At 37.7% G+C, this 16,074-nt stretch overlaps 3 protein-coding genes across 3 annotated transcripts; 1 reads left to right on the top strand and 2 right to left on the bottom strand.

Annotated features, from left to right (window-relative positions):
* The first annotated feature begins 1,522 nt into the window (after positions 1-1,522).
* On the top strand, positions 1,523-5,341 carry LOC103456386 (probable WRKY transcription factor 32). The gene is made up of 5 exons (XM_008396100.4): positions 1,523-1,957; positions 2,062-2,111; positions 3,257-3,891; positions 4,021-4,179; positions 4,695-5,341. The coding sequence occupies exons 1-5, from the start codon at positions 1,720-1,722 to the stop codon at positions 5,050-5,052; spliced, it is 1,440 nt and encodes a 479-aa protein (XP_008394322.3). The 5' UTR covers positions 1,523-1,719; the 3' UTR covers positions 5,053-5,341.
* Positions 5,342-6,722: 1,381 nt separating this feature from the next.
* On the bottom strand, positions 6,723-11,038 carry LOC139192178 (uncharacterized). The gene is made up of 5 exons (XM_070813715.1): positions 9,659-11,038; positions 8,662-8,719; positions 8,474-8,557; positions 8,191-8,332; positions 6,723-7,366 (listed from the first exon to the last, which is right to left on the bottom strand). Exons 1-5 carry the CDS (start codon positions 10,140-10,142, stop codon positions 6,998-7,000), a joined length of 1,137 nt encoding a protein of 378 aa, XP_070669816.1. The 5' UTR covers positions 10,143-11,038; the 3' UTR covers positions 6,723-6,997.
* A 2,288-nt stretch (positions 11,039-13,326) lies between these two features.
* On the bottom strand, positions 13,327-15,411 carry LOC139192385 (uncharacterized). Its single transcript, XM_070814447.1, has 5 exons — positions 15,147-15,411; positions 14,990-15,050; positions 14,640-14,744; positions 14,057-14,387; positions 13,327-13,553 (listed from the first exon to the last, which is right to left on the bottom strand). The coding sequence occupies exons 1-5, from the start codon at positions 15,285-15,287 to the stop codon at positions 13,532-13,534; spliced, it is 660 nt and encodes a 219-aa protein (XP_070670548.1). The 5' UTR covers positions 15,288-15,411; the 3' UTR covers positions 13,327-13,531.
* Positions 15,412-16,074: the final 663 nt, after the last annotated feature.

The following is a 16,074-nucleotide window of genomic DNA, read 5'->3' as shown; positions in this document are numbered from 1 at the left end:
TTGATATACCATCCTAGTCCAAATTTTCATCAAAGGTAGCCGATATTGATATTTCCATAAATTTTCATGTCGATATTCCACCTATATTGCTATTTTAAACACTAACCGTCATGTACTTAATTTTTCCATATAACCTGCCAGGATTGGTTTAGAATATTCTTATTGCATGTAAATTCTTCATGTGTAAATCTAACACTGAGTTTAGATGAAAGAAATAAACTGGGAATTTTGACAAATAAATTGACATGCATCGGTTTCCTTATTTGGATTCATAATCATATAAATTTAGAATTTCCGCGTGGAAAAAAAACTTAGAATTTGGGACCTCTAATTTACAAAGTTTAAATTCCATGTGAATATGTATTATTTCTAAATTTCTATGAATGAGAGTTAGAAATAATAAACTTTGTATTCAAATTTCATTGTCCTTTTAGGTTAACCAAACAAGAAAATTCACAAATTCTAAAAAATAAAATTCCATCATTTTAAAATTTCCTAGTAATCTTAAATTTCTTTATCTAAACAGAGTGTAAGCTATTCATTATAGCATATAGTTAACAATCTTGAGATTTTAGAGACTGCATTGTGTATAATATATTGTTGAGAATGATTCTCACATTGATAGGAGGAGAGATCTTACCTAGACTTATAAATAAGTTGGGTTACTACTAAACAATTTGTTGTATAGTGGAACCTCAACTTTATTCAAAGTATCAGAGCAAGTTGTGCCACATGTGAAGCTAAAAGGCCACACGTGCTCCATGTTACCCCGTTATATTATTCACGTGTTAGGTTTTGAAAAGTGATGGACCCATTAAGACACTTCTCGGAAACTCAGAAAATATTCAATTACGATCTTTGCCTGGGCTTATAAGTAAGTTGGGTCACTCCTTATAATTAAGGAAAACTAATGAAAAGAGCTTGAAAACTTTGAGTTTTAACGATAAAGACAAAATAAATGGTAAAGTGAATAATTAATACCAGGATTGACTTTTTAGTGCAAAAATGTGGTTTTTCGTTAAAGTGAACAGTACCAGGAGTTTTTTGTTAAAATTTCGTATGGTGAAACTTCAACTTTCTTCCTATACAACGACATTTATGGCCATTAAATCTTTAACTGTTAGATCCTTAACCGTTCATACATACTTTTATTTAATCTAATAAACGTCATGCACTGAAACATAGAAGAATTTCATAGGTACTATTCTAACTGGCAACTATTGTTTTAATAAAAGTGAGAACCGAATCCTTTGAAGATTTAATGCAAAAAGTGAGATCAATCAATCCTTCACGACTCACAACAGTACTAACTCTAATGCAATAAACTAATTAATCTGATTAATACAATAATACAGAGAATAAGACAATTACAGAAATGGGTCGCTGCGTCCGACTCCAAACGGCAGTCTACAAGAAACCGTCAAGTCAGCAGAACCCACGGCGATCCCTGCATCTCATATAACGGAGATATTAACGGCTTCAGTTACACCGTCATTAAAAACCACCTGAGTCAATTCCAGTCAAAGACATACATATATCCCCCCCCCTTTAGAGTAACCCTCTCTCCGCCTTTGTCTCTCCCTCCCTAATCAAACCGGTACACGGAACCCGAAACATTTCACGATTTCGGTCTAAATTTCGGCTCGATTTCGGACACTACGAAACGCACAGCGCCAACAGTGTCGACAAACTTTACTCTCTGAGAGTGACAAATCGGCCATGGCGGAGCACCACGAGAGCTCCGATGCTCTCCCAACGGAGAAACTACACCCAAGGAAAGGAGAACAAGAAGAAGGCGGCAGCGGAGACGAAGACGATGACGAAGAACGAAAACAACGACTCGGTGAATTTCAACCTGGCGAGTTAAAGAGTTCTGTATCCGAGTTGAGGCAAACACAATTAGAAACCCTAATGGAGCCTTCGACGCAGGAATTTTCAGAGAAGGATCAGTTTGCAGGTAAAGCTTTGTGCTTTCGGAAAACGGTGCCTTTTTTGTTTTGTTTTGTTTTTTTGGGTGGGATTATGGTGAAGGGGGGTGATCGTGTGTGGTTGATCATGCAGGTTTGCAGCTTGAGTCCGTGTCACAGTCGATTGATGGAGCTGAATTGCAGGTTAGAAGTTCAATCATTTGAAATTTCTGAGCTTTTGATCGTTGGCTAAGTGAGTCTTAAGCATTTTTAATTGTGTGATGTTACTGATTGTTTTGAGGGTTCGGATTAGGATACTAGAGAAGATTATGGCTTGAAATGAGATTACTTTTTTTTTCTCGGTTGGATATTGAAAGCTATGAATGCGTTTCCTATGGGGGAAGGGCAAACAAGTTTGTTGAAGTTCTTGTTTGAGGGTTGGAATCATGAATCTGAAATCCTTGTGATTACGGCCTCGTAGTTAATGTTGATTTGCAAGTGTTAAGCGCTGTTATTAGGTACCAAGTAGGGAAAGCTTTGTAATCTGCTTGCTTTTTGGAGAGGCGAAGCGATGTTTGAGTAATTGGAAGAGAATCATCGAAGAGACAATTAGAAGCAAAAATTTGCATTACTGAAAGTTAGTAGCCTAGTATCACCTATTAATGGCTCAAAAGAACAAGTTTCACCTTAATACAAAACCACAGGTACCCCACATCATACCGGGAATGGGCAGGATGTATTGAACTCAAAAGCAAACGTTCAAAAGTAGGAAATTTGGCCACTCAGGGATCAGATAAGATCCGAAGAGAAAATTATTTATATTTTATGATAGATCCACTAGAAGGCAAATTCAGTTGACTCGAGATGGAATATTAGTTGCTTCACTGTATTTGATTTCCTCTTGTTCGTACTTCGATGTTAGGAGTAATAATCTTTAATGAAAGAACAATGGAGATGTGACCTATACGCATGGTGTGTACCCAAAGTACGTGTTAATCAATTTATACTAACAAGTGTCTGAAGATTAAGAAAATCTTTGATAAATCAGTAACCAAGCATTTAGTGTATGTATTCTTCAGCTCATGTGAAAGAACCTCCACTATCTTAGGGCTTTTATAAACTGTCTTCTTATATATTCTTAGGTGGGAGGAGCATTGAAACTTTATTGACCTTACATCATCTCATTCAGACCTCTAACAGTCTAACTTGAGGCATGGGTTTAGATGCATCTTGTATAACATCGTTTGAATTTGATGCAACTCCAGAATAGTACACCCTTTGTTATTAAAAGTCAAACCTCTGGTTCCCTACATTTTGGTTGTATAATCATTTTCGTTGTTATTTCTCAGGAGCAACTTGGGCTGACCCACCAGGAAATTTTGGCAAGTGTAACAAACCAAGAAGTTCAGATTCAGAAGCAAAGTCAGTCTCAGTTGACTGTTTATCCAACTCCGTTTTCAGAACTATCTCCAACTTCTGTCACTCAATCCATTTCATCTGCTCCAAGCCCAATTCTAATAGAACGAAGAGTTCCTCATGGAAAGACATCTGCTTCAGATGGTTACAACTGGCGGAAATACGGTCAGAAGCAAGTAAAGAGCCCTCAAGGTTCTCGAAGCTATTATAGGTGCACATATTCTGAGTGTTATGCCAAGAAAATAGAATGCTGTGATCACTCAGGCCATGTAACAGATATTGTTTACAAAAGCCAACATACTCATGATCCCCCTCGGAAAAGTATCTGCACAAAGGAAAGTAAGCTTGCACTATCCGCTGAGTGTGTAAGTTATAGTGTTGCTCCTGCAGAACATTCCTACCGAACAGTTAATGATTCAGAGGTGTCCACATCTTCAAAAGAACCTATTCAAGAAACACCCTCAGTTCCTGAAAGAAAACGGCAGAGCGCAAGTGACTCTGATGATAATGGCGATGTAAAAATCAAGGAGGAGAATGGTGATGGTGATGAGCCAGAACCAAAACGAAGGCAAGTTTACCTGTAGATTTTGTTTTCTTCACACCCCCCCTCCCCCCGCGGGCCCCCACCCCCCCGTATTTTGTACTAGTTGAAAGGAGTATGTTACTTGGTTCTAATGCTTGCCTCATTGGTAAACAGAATGAAGAAAAGCAAATCAGAATATTCTGCTTCTCTCTCAAAACCTGGCAAGAAACCTAAATTTGTTGTGCATGCGGCTGGGGATGTTGGAATATCAGGTGATGGATACAGATGGCGCAAATATGGACAGAAGATGGTGAAAGGAAATCCTCATCCCAGGTGCATTCCTATTTCCTTCACTTTTTCTTCCTTGGTAGTTTGATATTAGCCTAATTAATCAGCATCTGGGGTTTAAATTCGTTGTTATATGTGGTTAAATGATGTTCAGTATGCGTCATTTTTACATAGACTTCGTCTTTCCTTTGTGCAAGGTGTTTACTTTAAAACTTCACAGCGCAGTTAATTTGCGAAAGATACAATCCGAATAACTTGAAAATGCAATGATCCAATTAGTGATTGACTCTTAAGCAATCTTAGTTGGTTCCATTTTTTGTTTATTTGCATTTCTAAGAAGCAAGCAGAGCATAAATGATATTCATCAAAGAATGCTTTAACGCATTTTGTGGCATCTCTAATCAAATGAAGCTTTTGTTATAAAGGAGATCTGCCACTTTAGATGTACAAGTAAAAAAATAGTGAACGGAATTTATTCAGAGCTGGCATTCAGAGCTTTATAATTAAATACTACATGTATTCTTACTTTGATTTTGATCCATTATTGTATTTTTTTTTAGGAACTACTACAGATGTACTTCTGCTGGGTGTCCAGTTCGGAAACACATTGAAACAGCCGTAGATAACACAAGTGCTGTAATTATAACATACAAGGGGGTACATGACCATGACATGCCTGTCCCAAAGAAGCGACATGGCCCTCCGAGCGCTCCTCTTGTTGCTGCTGCCGCTCCTGCTTCCATGAACAGTTTGCATATCAAGAAGACCGATACAGTCCCAAACCAAATTTCTTCAACGCAGTGGTCGGTGGACACAGGAGGAGAATTGACGGGTGAGGCCTTGGACCTCGGAGGTGAGAAGGCAATGGAATCGGCTCGAACACTTCTGAGCATTGGATTTGAAATAAAGCCTTGCTGAAAGCTTCTTTGCTGGCCCAAGGACTAATAAAGAACATCATCGACGGGCTTCTCTCTCTCTTATAAAAGCTGCAGTGTATTTATACAGCATTATGAGTTATCAGATTGGCAGGTTTGTTTTTTTTTCCCCTTTTTTCTTGGTGGTGTTTTTCACCTTTCAGATGTAGTTTAATAGTGCATAGATGTGTAGATTTGGTATTGTACACCCTTGCATCTTGTTTTAAATAGGCTGATGGCAGTGAAACAATATAGAAATTGGGGTCATTCGTTTATAAATTCAAGTCCGAGCACATGTGTATGGTATCAAGCGAGAAAAACTTGGGTATGGCAGCTTGATCAACTCGATGGTTATACCCGTCTCACTCTTGTGAGAGTGGCCTGACCAGCCATCCCTACTAAATACTTGACTTGGTCAAGTCCTTGAGGTAAAAAGTTGGGATGTGGGTTGCCCTCGGATGCCATTCATTCTTTTTCATTTTTTCATCATCCACCAGTCGTTATCTCAATTTGCCCAATTTGGCGGAATTCATAAAATAAAAATGAAACCAGAGGCAGGAGGCAGACGCGTTTCGTAAACGGTCTGCATCCACGACTCAGACAAATTTTAGTACTTGCTTTAGTGAAAAGTGAGCAAGGGTTTGAAATTTTAATTCAAATTTGAACTCATACGCATACATTATTTGAAGGCACCAGTTTTGTTTTGGCAAACTGTTTGACCTGGAGATTAAAAGTATCATGCCTCCTCATATGGTGGAGCTGTATGAGGAGAGGGATCAGTCTGCCGTCAATGTGTAAGCTACTATATTATTTTGCATGTTAATTAAATTTGTAAGTTGACACATACACGACATATATATATATATATATATATACAGAGAGCTTAAGGGGAGGGATCCCCATTTTTTCAAAAAAAATGGGGACACGCTCCCCACCGTTAGATTGACTTTAATGAAATTGTGTGGTTGAGATTAAAACACAGGCCACATAATCTCAACCACATGATTTCATTAAAGTCAAATCCAACGGTAGGGAGCGTATCCCTATTTTTTTGAAAAAATGGGGATCCCTCCCCTTAAGCAATTCCTATATACATATATATATATATATATATATAAAAGTAAAACCGAACAAGACCTATTGACACCCCTACTCAAGTAATTTGTAAGTTGACACATACACGACATATATATATATATATAAAAAAGTAGAACCGAACAAGACCTATTGACACCTACTTTACTTGAGATAAAAAGAGTGGTGCCCCACATTTTTAGGTGATGTTGGTTGGACGCGGCAAACTTGTCTATCAATTGGGAGTTCCCCCGTCAGGCCGTCCTATTGCGTCCTATTGGAGACAGTGTTGCACTGTGCTACAGATCCTTCATTGTCAATTTGTCACCACTACCAGCTGTCAACCACGACTTTTAGTTCAAAACCAAATCCTCGAGGAATTTTGTAGTATGCCACGATGTATCTTATGTACCGGTATTTTTACGGTTGCTAAATCCTTGGTAGAAGTTCACAGACCATGATCTAACACCAAAACTCCAGTGAATAAGATATCTCGGAGCATAGTAGAAATTTTGAAAGTATAATTCAGATTGTGAAGCATTTTACAGCATTTAATTAAGTTTATTTTATCTTTTTTTTTAATTAATTAATACCCAAATCTGGTTTTAAAGAGATTCTAATAACCAATATCTTTAACTGTACAAAAAGTTGTATGCTGGTTTTGGAAGGCTCCCACAAGCAACAGCACAATCACCAGTTTAATTTTAATCCACTTCAGTAATCTACATTGCCAAAATCCATATTTTGCTTCAGAATTTCATTAATTACACACAAAACCCTCTTCACTACTACTCAATACAAAGAGTAGCTCCGAATCGGTCGATGCGGCTTGACTGATGATTGAACCCTGCTGAGCTGATCAAAGGCATGGCCTTTCACAAGTCCGACGAGAAACTCAGCTTGTCTATGGCGACGGATAACTCTGATTCTATCCCGTTCTCCGTTTTCTTTCCAGCCTCGTCCTTGATGCCGTTCTCTCCGTTCCCTTCCGCAGCGTTTACACATTCCTGGAATCTGAAGCAACTAAAGAGATGGTCATTTGTGATTCCGGCGACCTGCATGAAAGAGTAAACGACAGTGGGCCCGACACTCCGGAACCCTCTTCTCACAAGGTCTTTGCTTATGACGTCTGCTTTTGGAGTTTTAACCGGAACCTGCCGAGGATACCTGAATCGGCTCACGATGGGCTTGTTATTCACAAAGCTCCAGATGTACTTGTCGAATGACCCAAACTCCTCTATGACCTGGCATCAGCAAAACCTGCAAAAAGTTAGTTGCAATGATAGAGATTAAAGAAACGTGCAATCATGGCTACAGTAAAAAGGGTTTCGGACGGTTGGAAACTTGTCGGAGTTAAATAAGTGAATTCAGGACTAAGTAATGAAGCAAGCTGGCATGCTGAAGATGGGGAATGATTAGGTTGGATGAGCAATTGTTGAGGTATGATGGAAGGTAAGGCTCCTTCAAAGGATGATAGAACTACAACTTGTCCTATATGTGTGATACAAATAACAGAGGTGTTCAGGACCACAATTCAACTACTTTTTTCACCTAACCTACCTGATCAAATAATCACTAAACACTCATTATATGCCATTTAATTGCTTGCACAAACAACAGAAAACATGTGGGTCCCCGGGCCTATACCGGGAAAAACTCAGCGAATGAGGCTATTTGGCTTGTAGAGAGAAATTTTTGTTTGAGTGTGATGCTAACACAAACTCTTGGTGTTACTAATCCACGTGTTATAGCAATATGGTTGATGGCATTAAAAAATAGATCCACATGTTCAAACATGAGTGGATCATGATGGTGTGAGCGTCAGCCCCAAACAATTACTCACAGAGAGTGATGCATAAATAATACAACCAGTACAAATATACTACTTGCCACGTTTACTTTGCTTAAGTTTGGGTATCATTGAAAAGGTAATTTTGCGATGGATAAGCATACAGGTGAGATGCCTAATACTTTCCCCACACGAGTCAGAGTGATTTACTAAGCTGGAACAAGCGTGCATCCGTTGCAATTCAATCTCATACAATGATAGAAGGAAATGAACATGTACCTTGGTTGTTTGACGTGCATTCTCAATGATAGCACGCAATTTCAGTTCAGACAATAGGGAACTTGCAGCACTTCCTGGTGATATAAGCTTCTTCTCATTCAATTTTGAGACGGCAATGGGATCAAAATCTGCAAAAACCTCCCTGCAAAAAAAGAAGTGTGTCAATTATTAAAGGCCATTCAACAAGGAAGGGACCATCACTGAAAAGGCCCCAACATTTTGTACAGAATATAATTCAGGGTAAGTCGGTAAATAGAAAAGATAACTTTCACAGGGACAGTACCTAAAGATGTGCTTTTTGCTTAAAATGGCAGGCCATGAAAGCTCAGCCAAAGCACCCGATAGGACCAGAAGCTCAAACAGTTTCCTGCATGTGGTCAAGAAGATTAAGGAAATGACGGTGAAGTACATTTTTATGAAGTAATAGTCGTCACTGTCAACATATATGCAGATAGTGTTGCTATGACTTACTTGTCATCGTGTACTGGAAACCCCCATTCTTCATCATGAAAAGCAGCATAACATGGATCTGCTTCAACACACCAGGCTCTATCAGAATATAAATATCCTAAAGAAGAATACCAAGCCATGTAGAAAATCCTATTTGATTCAACCATACATAATGAGTCTCTAAGCTAACATAAATGTAATTCCACTTCTACAAAACTTAGCATGGCTTATCTTACCCCTCCTCTTTGGTTGGAGTCACTGGACAAAGGACACAATAAACAGAAATGCACAACCATCGCAAATTGTTTACTTCTGCAGTTATATATCTGTTTTCTATCATTCATGCACTAATAATGTGCAACGCGAATTATTCATAACAATGACACAAAATCAAAATAATAGCCACCGAGTGACTACGATTTTTTTGGCTTGGACATCAAAACAACAGTTTAGTTATACTCAGTTGATATCTCATACAAAAGCTTTGAGGAGAGTAATCCAATTAAGCCTTAAACATAATTACTTAGATCAACCAAATTTATTTAAAATTGCCTATTAACGAACCTTATGTTCCCTTAACTTGAAGCTCTTCATTCTAAGGTACAAACTGCTTTTATCTTGTTGGAGTACGAACTACATCCTAGTCATTTTGGTTTTGAACTAATGCTAACTCGTATCTACATCACCAAGTTTAATCTTAAATCAGAGTGGAAATGGGGTGTAAGGAATAAATTGACTACACTTTGCTGAATTATGAACTACATCATGACATTCCTACTGCCAGTCTAAAACGTGCCCCAAATTAGCATTTCGGTCAGTAAATTCCACACAAATTTTCTATAGGCAAGCCCGAGATGATACAAAGCAGTACATGATGTGACATATACTCTAGAAATCCTAATGGTATGCTTTACCAGATGAGTATATATGAAGAGAAGATTTACATTACTAACTAGAAAACCATAACCAATTCACCAACGCAAACAGTTTGACTAGAATCAAAGAAATGAAAACGGACCAGCATTTGGCGTCACCCAAGCGCATCTCTTCTTAGACTGTGAACCATCAGGAGGAGAGTCCAATCCACCATCAGAAACCACACTTCTTGGCTTTGAAACATACTGCTTCCTCCTACTCCCTACACTATTTGACCGAATCAGCCTACCCGTAGATGCTCTACTTTGAAACGAATCCGTAGAGGCATCCGATGAACAAGAAGCATTCAGCGAAAAATTAGAGTGCAATAGCTGCTCGTGCCGACGAAGCACTGAATGAACCTTGGGTGAATGCGGTTGAGGAGAGGTAGTAAGCATTGGAGATTGACGGGTTTTCTTCTCTTCAGCTGATGAAACCTCCTCGCCGAATTTCTCAGCCTTTCTCAGTGGTTTTGAAGCCTGTTTTCGCGCACTGAACGTCCCTGCCTTGTTCCCAGCAGGTCCAAGCACTGGCCTTGACTCTGAATCAGCCACATTGATAGACCTTACTCTTGGAGCTCCTGACATCGATGTCACTCCTTTGGTTGAACACCAAATTTTCCAAAGATCTCAGCTTTACTACACCAATAAAACTACGGAATGAACCAGACTATGAATTTGCCCGAGCCGCCTCAAATCATCGAAAACCCATCTTGGAAATTCACTGAAACCCAGTTTCTCTCACTTTCAAAAGCTCAGATCACCAGAAAAACCATGACAGCATATAGATTTGACACTTGCACTAGCTACATTCATTAACTTTGCTCTTCAAAGTTACACTCCTACCAACCCTTTGGGTCCATCCACATTCAAATCATCAAAATTTCACCAATCAAATATCTCAAACCCCACTCACAGAAACCAACTAAAACCCCCATTTTTTTCAAAAACCCAGATTCCAATATGCCCAAAATACCTAAGAAATTCAAAACCCACTTACAATTTCACAGAAAACAATAGAAAGAAAAATAGGTTCACCTTATGGTGCCAAAGCTACGGCCTTATATATGAGCTTCCAAATAGCCTCGAAACCCAGAGATTCCCACTCTGCACTTCTGTGAAAAATGAACTATCTGAGAGAAATGAGACGTAAAGCATAAGTTTTTAAAACGAAACCGGTGTCGTTTGGTCACTGCAACACCTGGAGAGAGTAAAGCAGACACAAAAGACATGGTCCCTTTGCAATTCCCATGCTTTCTTCACTTTCCGGGAATAAAGAAAGTTTCCGGGAAAATGCGGGAAAGTGGGTTTTGTGAGGAGTGAGGAGAAAAACTGGTTTCGATCTGCAGAAATTGAAATTTTCCTCTCCCTGAATTTGTACACAGAGAGAGAGAGAGAGAGAGAGAGAGAGAATGAGAACAAAAGACAGAGAGAGAGTGAAGGATTGTCGTGTTTTGTTTGACCTAACGAGCCGGTTTGAGGTTGCATTTTACCGGTTGTTGCCATGTAAAATTGATCGCTCAAATTACCATTCTTTTTTTATTTTTTTTTATTTTTTATAATCTGATCTTTGTGTCGAATAAATAAAGAAAAAAACCATAGGTGAAAAAAAAAATATGAGTTCAAAGGAAGAGTTGATATCCTTTCTGTCAGAGTTCAAAGATTAAGAGATCTGTATTACTTATTTTAAATCATGCGGGCTTCATCAACTCATTCCACTAATCTACCTTATACAAACAAAAAACCCGAATTTGTATCTCTCTTTAACAGTCCGAATCTCTTAGTCTTTAAACGCTGGACATAAAGATTCAAAGAGAATTGCAATTCGCAATGGAGGAGGATAAAAGTATTTGCATAATTGAAAAATAAGTGCTAGAAAATCATTTTTTGTTTTTATGAAAGTTAACGTGAAACATGTAACTAGATTTGTTTATTGAAGTTTGAACTATTTATCATTTGAGTTAAGTTTTGTAGTGCGAGTTTGTAACTAAATATGTTATTAAGTGATTAGATAAAATGAACCAAGACAAGTAGATGATGAAGTGGTCATAGTTTATTCGTTTTTTTATTTGCTCATCACTCTATTTATTATCGTTGTATAAGTTTAAATTTCGAGATTTATGCATAAATACAAATCTCAAAATTTAAACTCATTCAACAACAATAAGTAAAATGGTGATCATAAGCAAAAATGTAACCCAGTCAAAAAGTTGGAACTAAACTATTTGTTATATTGAAAAAAAAAAAAAAAAAAACTCAAATACCCAATTATTTAAATAGCACACTTCACCCTCAAAGCTATCACTAAATATAAAATTCAATAATTTCTACTATTTTAATGGAAAGCTATTCTTTTAGGTTTATTCTTATTCTCTTTAGCAGGTAGAAGCAATCATTGACTTTTTAGCTCAATGAAAACACTTAAATAAAGTCTACAAAATACCATACAAAAGGTCGATTTTTTTTTGTTTTTAAATAAACAATATTTTACATTAAATTAACAAATTACGGGAAGAGAGATTTAAACTCGAGCATATAAAATTTGCTCATCTGCTTTATTTAATGTGACTAAACTACAAACATAAAATATATTGCCTTATCTACCCTTAAAAAAAAACGTGAAGATGGGCTAAAGCTGCAAGCAAGTTGTAGACGGACTGAGGCTTCAACTGTCTTGCCTGATCAATGGACCACAACAGACTCTGATAGCCTTGGAGGCAGATTGTCTGCCCTGTTATCGTGTCATTCCTATCATCTTTTATTTATATGGTCACGGTTAAGTCACGTCAATATTTTATATTTATTTTATAATAAAGATAATAAGACAAAAAAACAATATGAATATAAAATATTAACGTAACTTAACCGTGACCGCATAAATAAGATGAAATAGGAAGGGCACGATAACAAGATGGTAGACAATCTGCCTCCGATAGCCTTAGCTTATGGGCATGACCTTAGCCTTAGGCGACTTATTGTCACACCCTAGCTAAATGCATATGGTTTCAATGTAAAAGGTGGCGTTTTGTCGTAGTATATCTGATTTTTCAATACATTTGTGCAAATTAGGTGATCGTACCTCGGTACAACCTTAATAAGTTTCTTCTAGCTTCATAGAATTCAAAAAGGGCTTCACATTTTCACACCATTTCTCAAGGTAGAATAATAACACATGATGGTGTAAGGAATATCGAGTAAGGAAAAGTCATAGCACGTACAATCCTTACCCGTGAAGTTAGTTTACTTGCTTCCATCCTAAATACAAAACTTAATTGGTTTGACAAGTGACACCCCGAAAAACCTCTCATTTGTCAACGCAACATGGCCCCCAAGTGAGGTTGATGCAGCTGCAATCAAGCTGCGGAAAGACTAGAAGAAAACGATGCATATTATAATTAAAAGGAACCGGTTCAAATCTCCAGAAGACCCAACCTCATCTCCATAAATATGGGTTTGGGTTCCCAACCTCTCCCGTGGCATCCCGGGCTGGGCGCATGCAAGTCTCTCTCCAACGCGAGAGTACGAGAGACTCCTAACCCCATTTATCAAGAAGCAAATATGGTGAATTTGTTAATTTTCCCGTTACAGTTTCTCTGAAACTTTCGTATGATTGTAGGAAGTTGGGGCTGCTAAGAAATCCTCTTTTGTAATTTTGTTTCTTTTTGAATAAGAAGTCATTGAGTTCAAATGTCCCCGAGACAGAGACATGCTCGTGTGAACCCTTGATCCGATTTACTAATTCCGAAAAAGAGAAACAACACGGAAGAAGAAATAGAGAAACAACATCTCAGATAGTCTACAAGATCGAATTAGAAATCCCATATGTTTCTCATCCACGATTCACTAAAATAAAGCAAATAATGTCGCGATCTCACCAATGTATACATCTTAAAAAGGAGGAAACCAGAATGGAAACCAGCCTGAACTGAAGGGTGCTATGGTTCCTCTGGCTTGTGAAGAACTGGAAAACAAACCGCTCACAAGATCTGGAAATGGCAGCTGCAAGTACCGACAAACCAACAACTGTAAGTGAAACAAAATACTACACATTGCTTACAAAAAATGAAAAACGAACCAGGTGGGTTAACGATGTGTTGTTTTGTTTAGCAAAGAAGGCTTTAGGTTGGGCGCAACATTCCAAATAGCACCTGCCCTACCTAATAATCGTAGGCAATTTGTGACCGAAGGGTTCATAATCTCACCATCCAAATTTAGTTGACAATATCACAATTTCCTGACCAAAGGTTTTATATGATATCGTTCTTAGATTGGATGTTAGACTCGGAAGAAAGATTAATAGTAATTCAATATTACTTGATGAACAATGGAAATTTACTGAAAAAGCTGTCAATTATATATTCTTCAGAGAAATTTTAAGACCCTCAAAAGCACTATTGCGAAATGTTAACCAATGCCCTTCCTAACAAAGAAGTTATAACAAGTGATCAAATCATGAATAGGTTTAACAAACGGAAAAACAAGTGAAATGAGACGACACTTACCCAAGTAGACCCCTGCCTTGCCATGTTCTAGGTGTCACGGTTAAGCTGACTTGAGCACCTTGCCTTACAAGTATTATAGGTATCCCACGGCCCTGACTAGCTTGAGCCTCAGAAGCAAGTTTCTGCAACAAATTATCGCCATTTTCCACATTACCAAATTTAACAATCTGATCTCCAAGCTGTAAACCATCCTCTGCTGCTGGTGATGCATCAGCTATCTCATCCACCAACGCAAAAGGTACGCTCACAATCATATCCACATCCATGGCAGTATGAACATTGGTTGAGGATGCAGATGCAACCACGTTGACAGCTGATGCGCTTTGGCCATCTGACATCCATCATCACAGAAAAATTAGACAAAAATGCAAACATCACATAACTTGATAGATACACAGTAAAAGAAATATTTAGCTCCTATCACTGAAGGCCAATGAATCTCAGACTTTTCACAATACACAAGCACACAATACATTTCAAATCCCGCACAACATGAAACCATAGACAATTTAATCTATCCTACCAAAACCTCGCAATAAATCTTTAAGTCCGATAATATGCATTCCGGGTTCCAACCACCTACCTGAATCATTGAGTGATGATTGTTTAGGAGCAGGCCTTGCCGAATGCAGAACTTCAATATTTCGGTTCAGTTTCTCGGTAATCTCTTTGTGATCATTACGCAATTCTGAAATTACAAGCAAAGAAATAACCATATGAGCATGAAAATTCAAGTAAACTACAACAGCTTCTGCAAGTACACTATGAACTAGACAAGTACTAACAAATACCAACATCAGAACCGCCATTAGAAGGAATAAACAAAGCTCAAAAACGACATTAGCAGCGAAAAAACTATAATTTATTGCGAATAATTAGTTTAATAAATGCAATTTGAGCAAATACACAGATAAAATACTCAAGTAATATTACCAGCAAGACGACGCCGTTCTGCTCGCACAGCTGGGATGTCAATGTCTTCGCGAGGAAAACCCTACACATTAGAAGAGGACGCAACACCAAAAACCCTAAATCCCAAATCTTGTTAATTTAAAAAATTAATTAGAAAAAGAAAAGAAAAAAAGTTGACCTCGGAGTCAAGGAGGTTGCCGGAGATTCCAGGGCCGCCGGGCTGAGTAAGACGTTCGATGATGGCGTTCATCTCCGCCTCCAGGGCGGTCCTCTTCTCCATCAAACCCATCGTCTCCGCCTTCACACTCGTTCCCACCATTTGTTTTCTCTTCCGCTTTTTTTTCTTTTCTTTCCTGTACTTTGAGTTGAGACTGTGAGTCTGTGAGAGAGAGCCGGAGAGCGTAAAATAATTGATAACTTCAACAAAAAGTTTTTGATATAACGATATTATTTATTTTAATGAAAAATTATATTTTTATATTAAAAAATTAATTATATACTATTTATTATATTTTTTATTTTGTCTTTATTGTTAAAACTTAAAATTTTCAAATCATTTTTATTAGTTTTGCTATAATAATAAGCCAAGACGATGGTAATAGGAGTCAAGGGTATTTTTGGTAAATCAAATTAAGGATTCACGTGCATGACATGTGCATCATTTCCATTTAGAATTAGAAGATGAAACCTTTGGATCAAGCGGTCTGACCACGTATCTTATCTGATCATCTAATAAATGTTGGTCACGTCGTCATTTATACTTTATGCCTAGGTTTCTGCTAACAAGGATATCGATAGTTATATGTAATCAAAGTATTGATTGTTTGTTTTTGATATGGGTTTTCAAGTGATTTGGTTATTATTTTATCACATGATTAGAATTATTTTTCAAGGTCCAAATTTGTAAAGGGATTTTAATAGATGTGTTTAGTGAAATGATTTAAGTTCAACTTTAATAAATATTGAGTTTAGGATCAAATTCTTATAACTGGTCTAGTTTCTGATCAGACATAGAATAAAATCAGACGGTCCGACTCATGATTTTTAAAGAATGACTGGGCCTGGAACCAGGCCCAACCATTTCCAGAATCTCCAAGGGCTGGTCT

The sequence above is a fragment of the Malus domestica genome, chromosome 15 (genome assembly GCF_042453785.1).
Source record: "Malus domestica chromosome 15, GDT2T_hap1".
NCBI classification, from domain to species: Eukaryota; Viridiplantae; Streptophyta; class Magnoliopsida; order Rosales; family Rosaceae; genus Malus; species Malus domestica.
The sequence above is the reverse complement of the archived record's forward strand: the minus strand, read 5'-3'. Positions and strand labels throughout refer to the sequence as shown.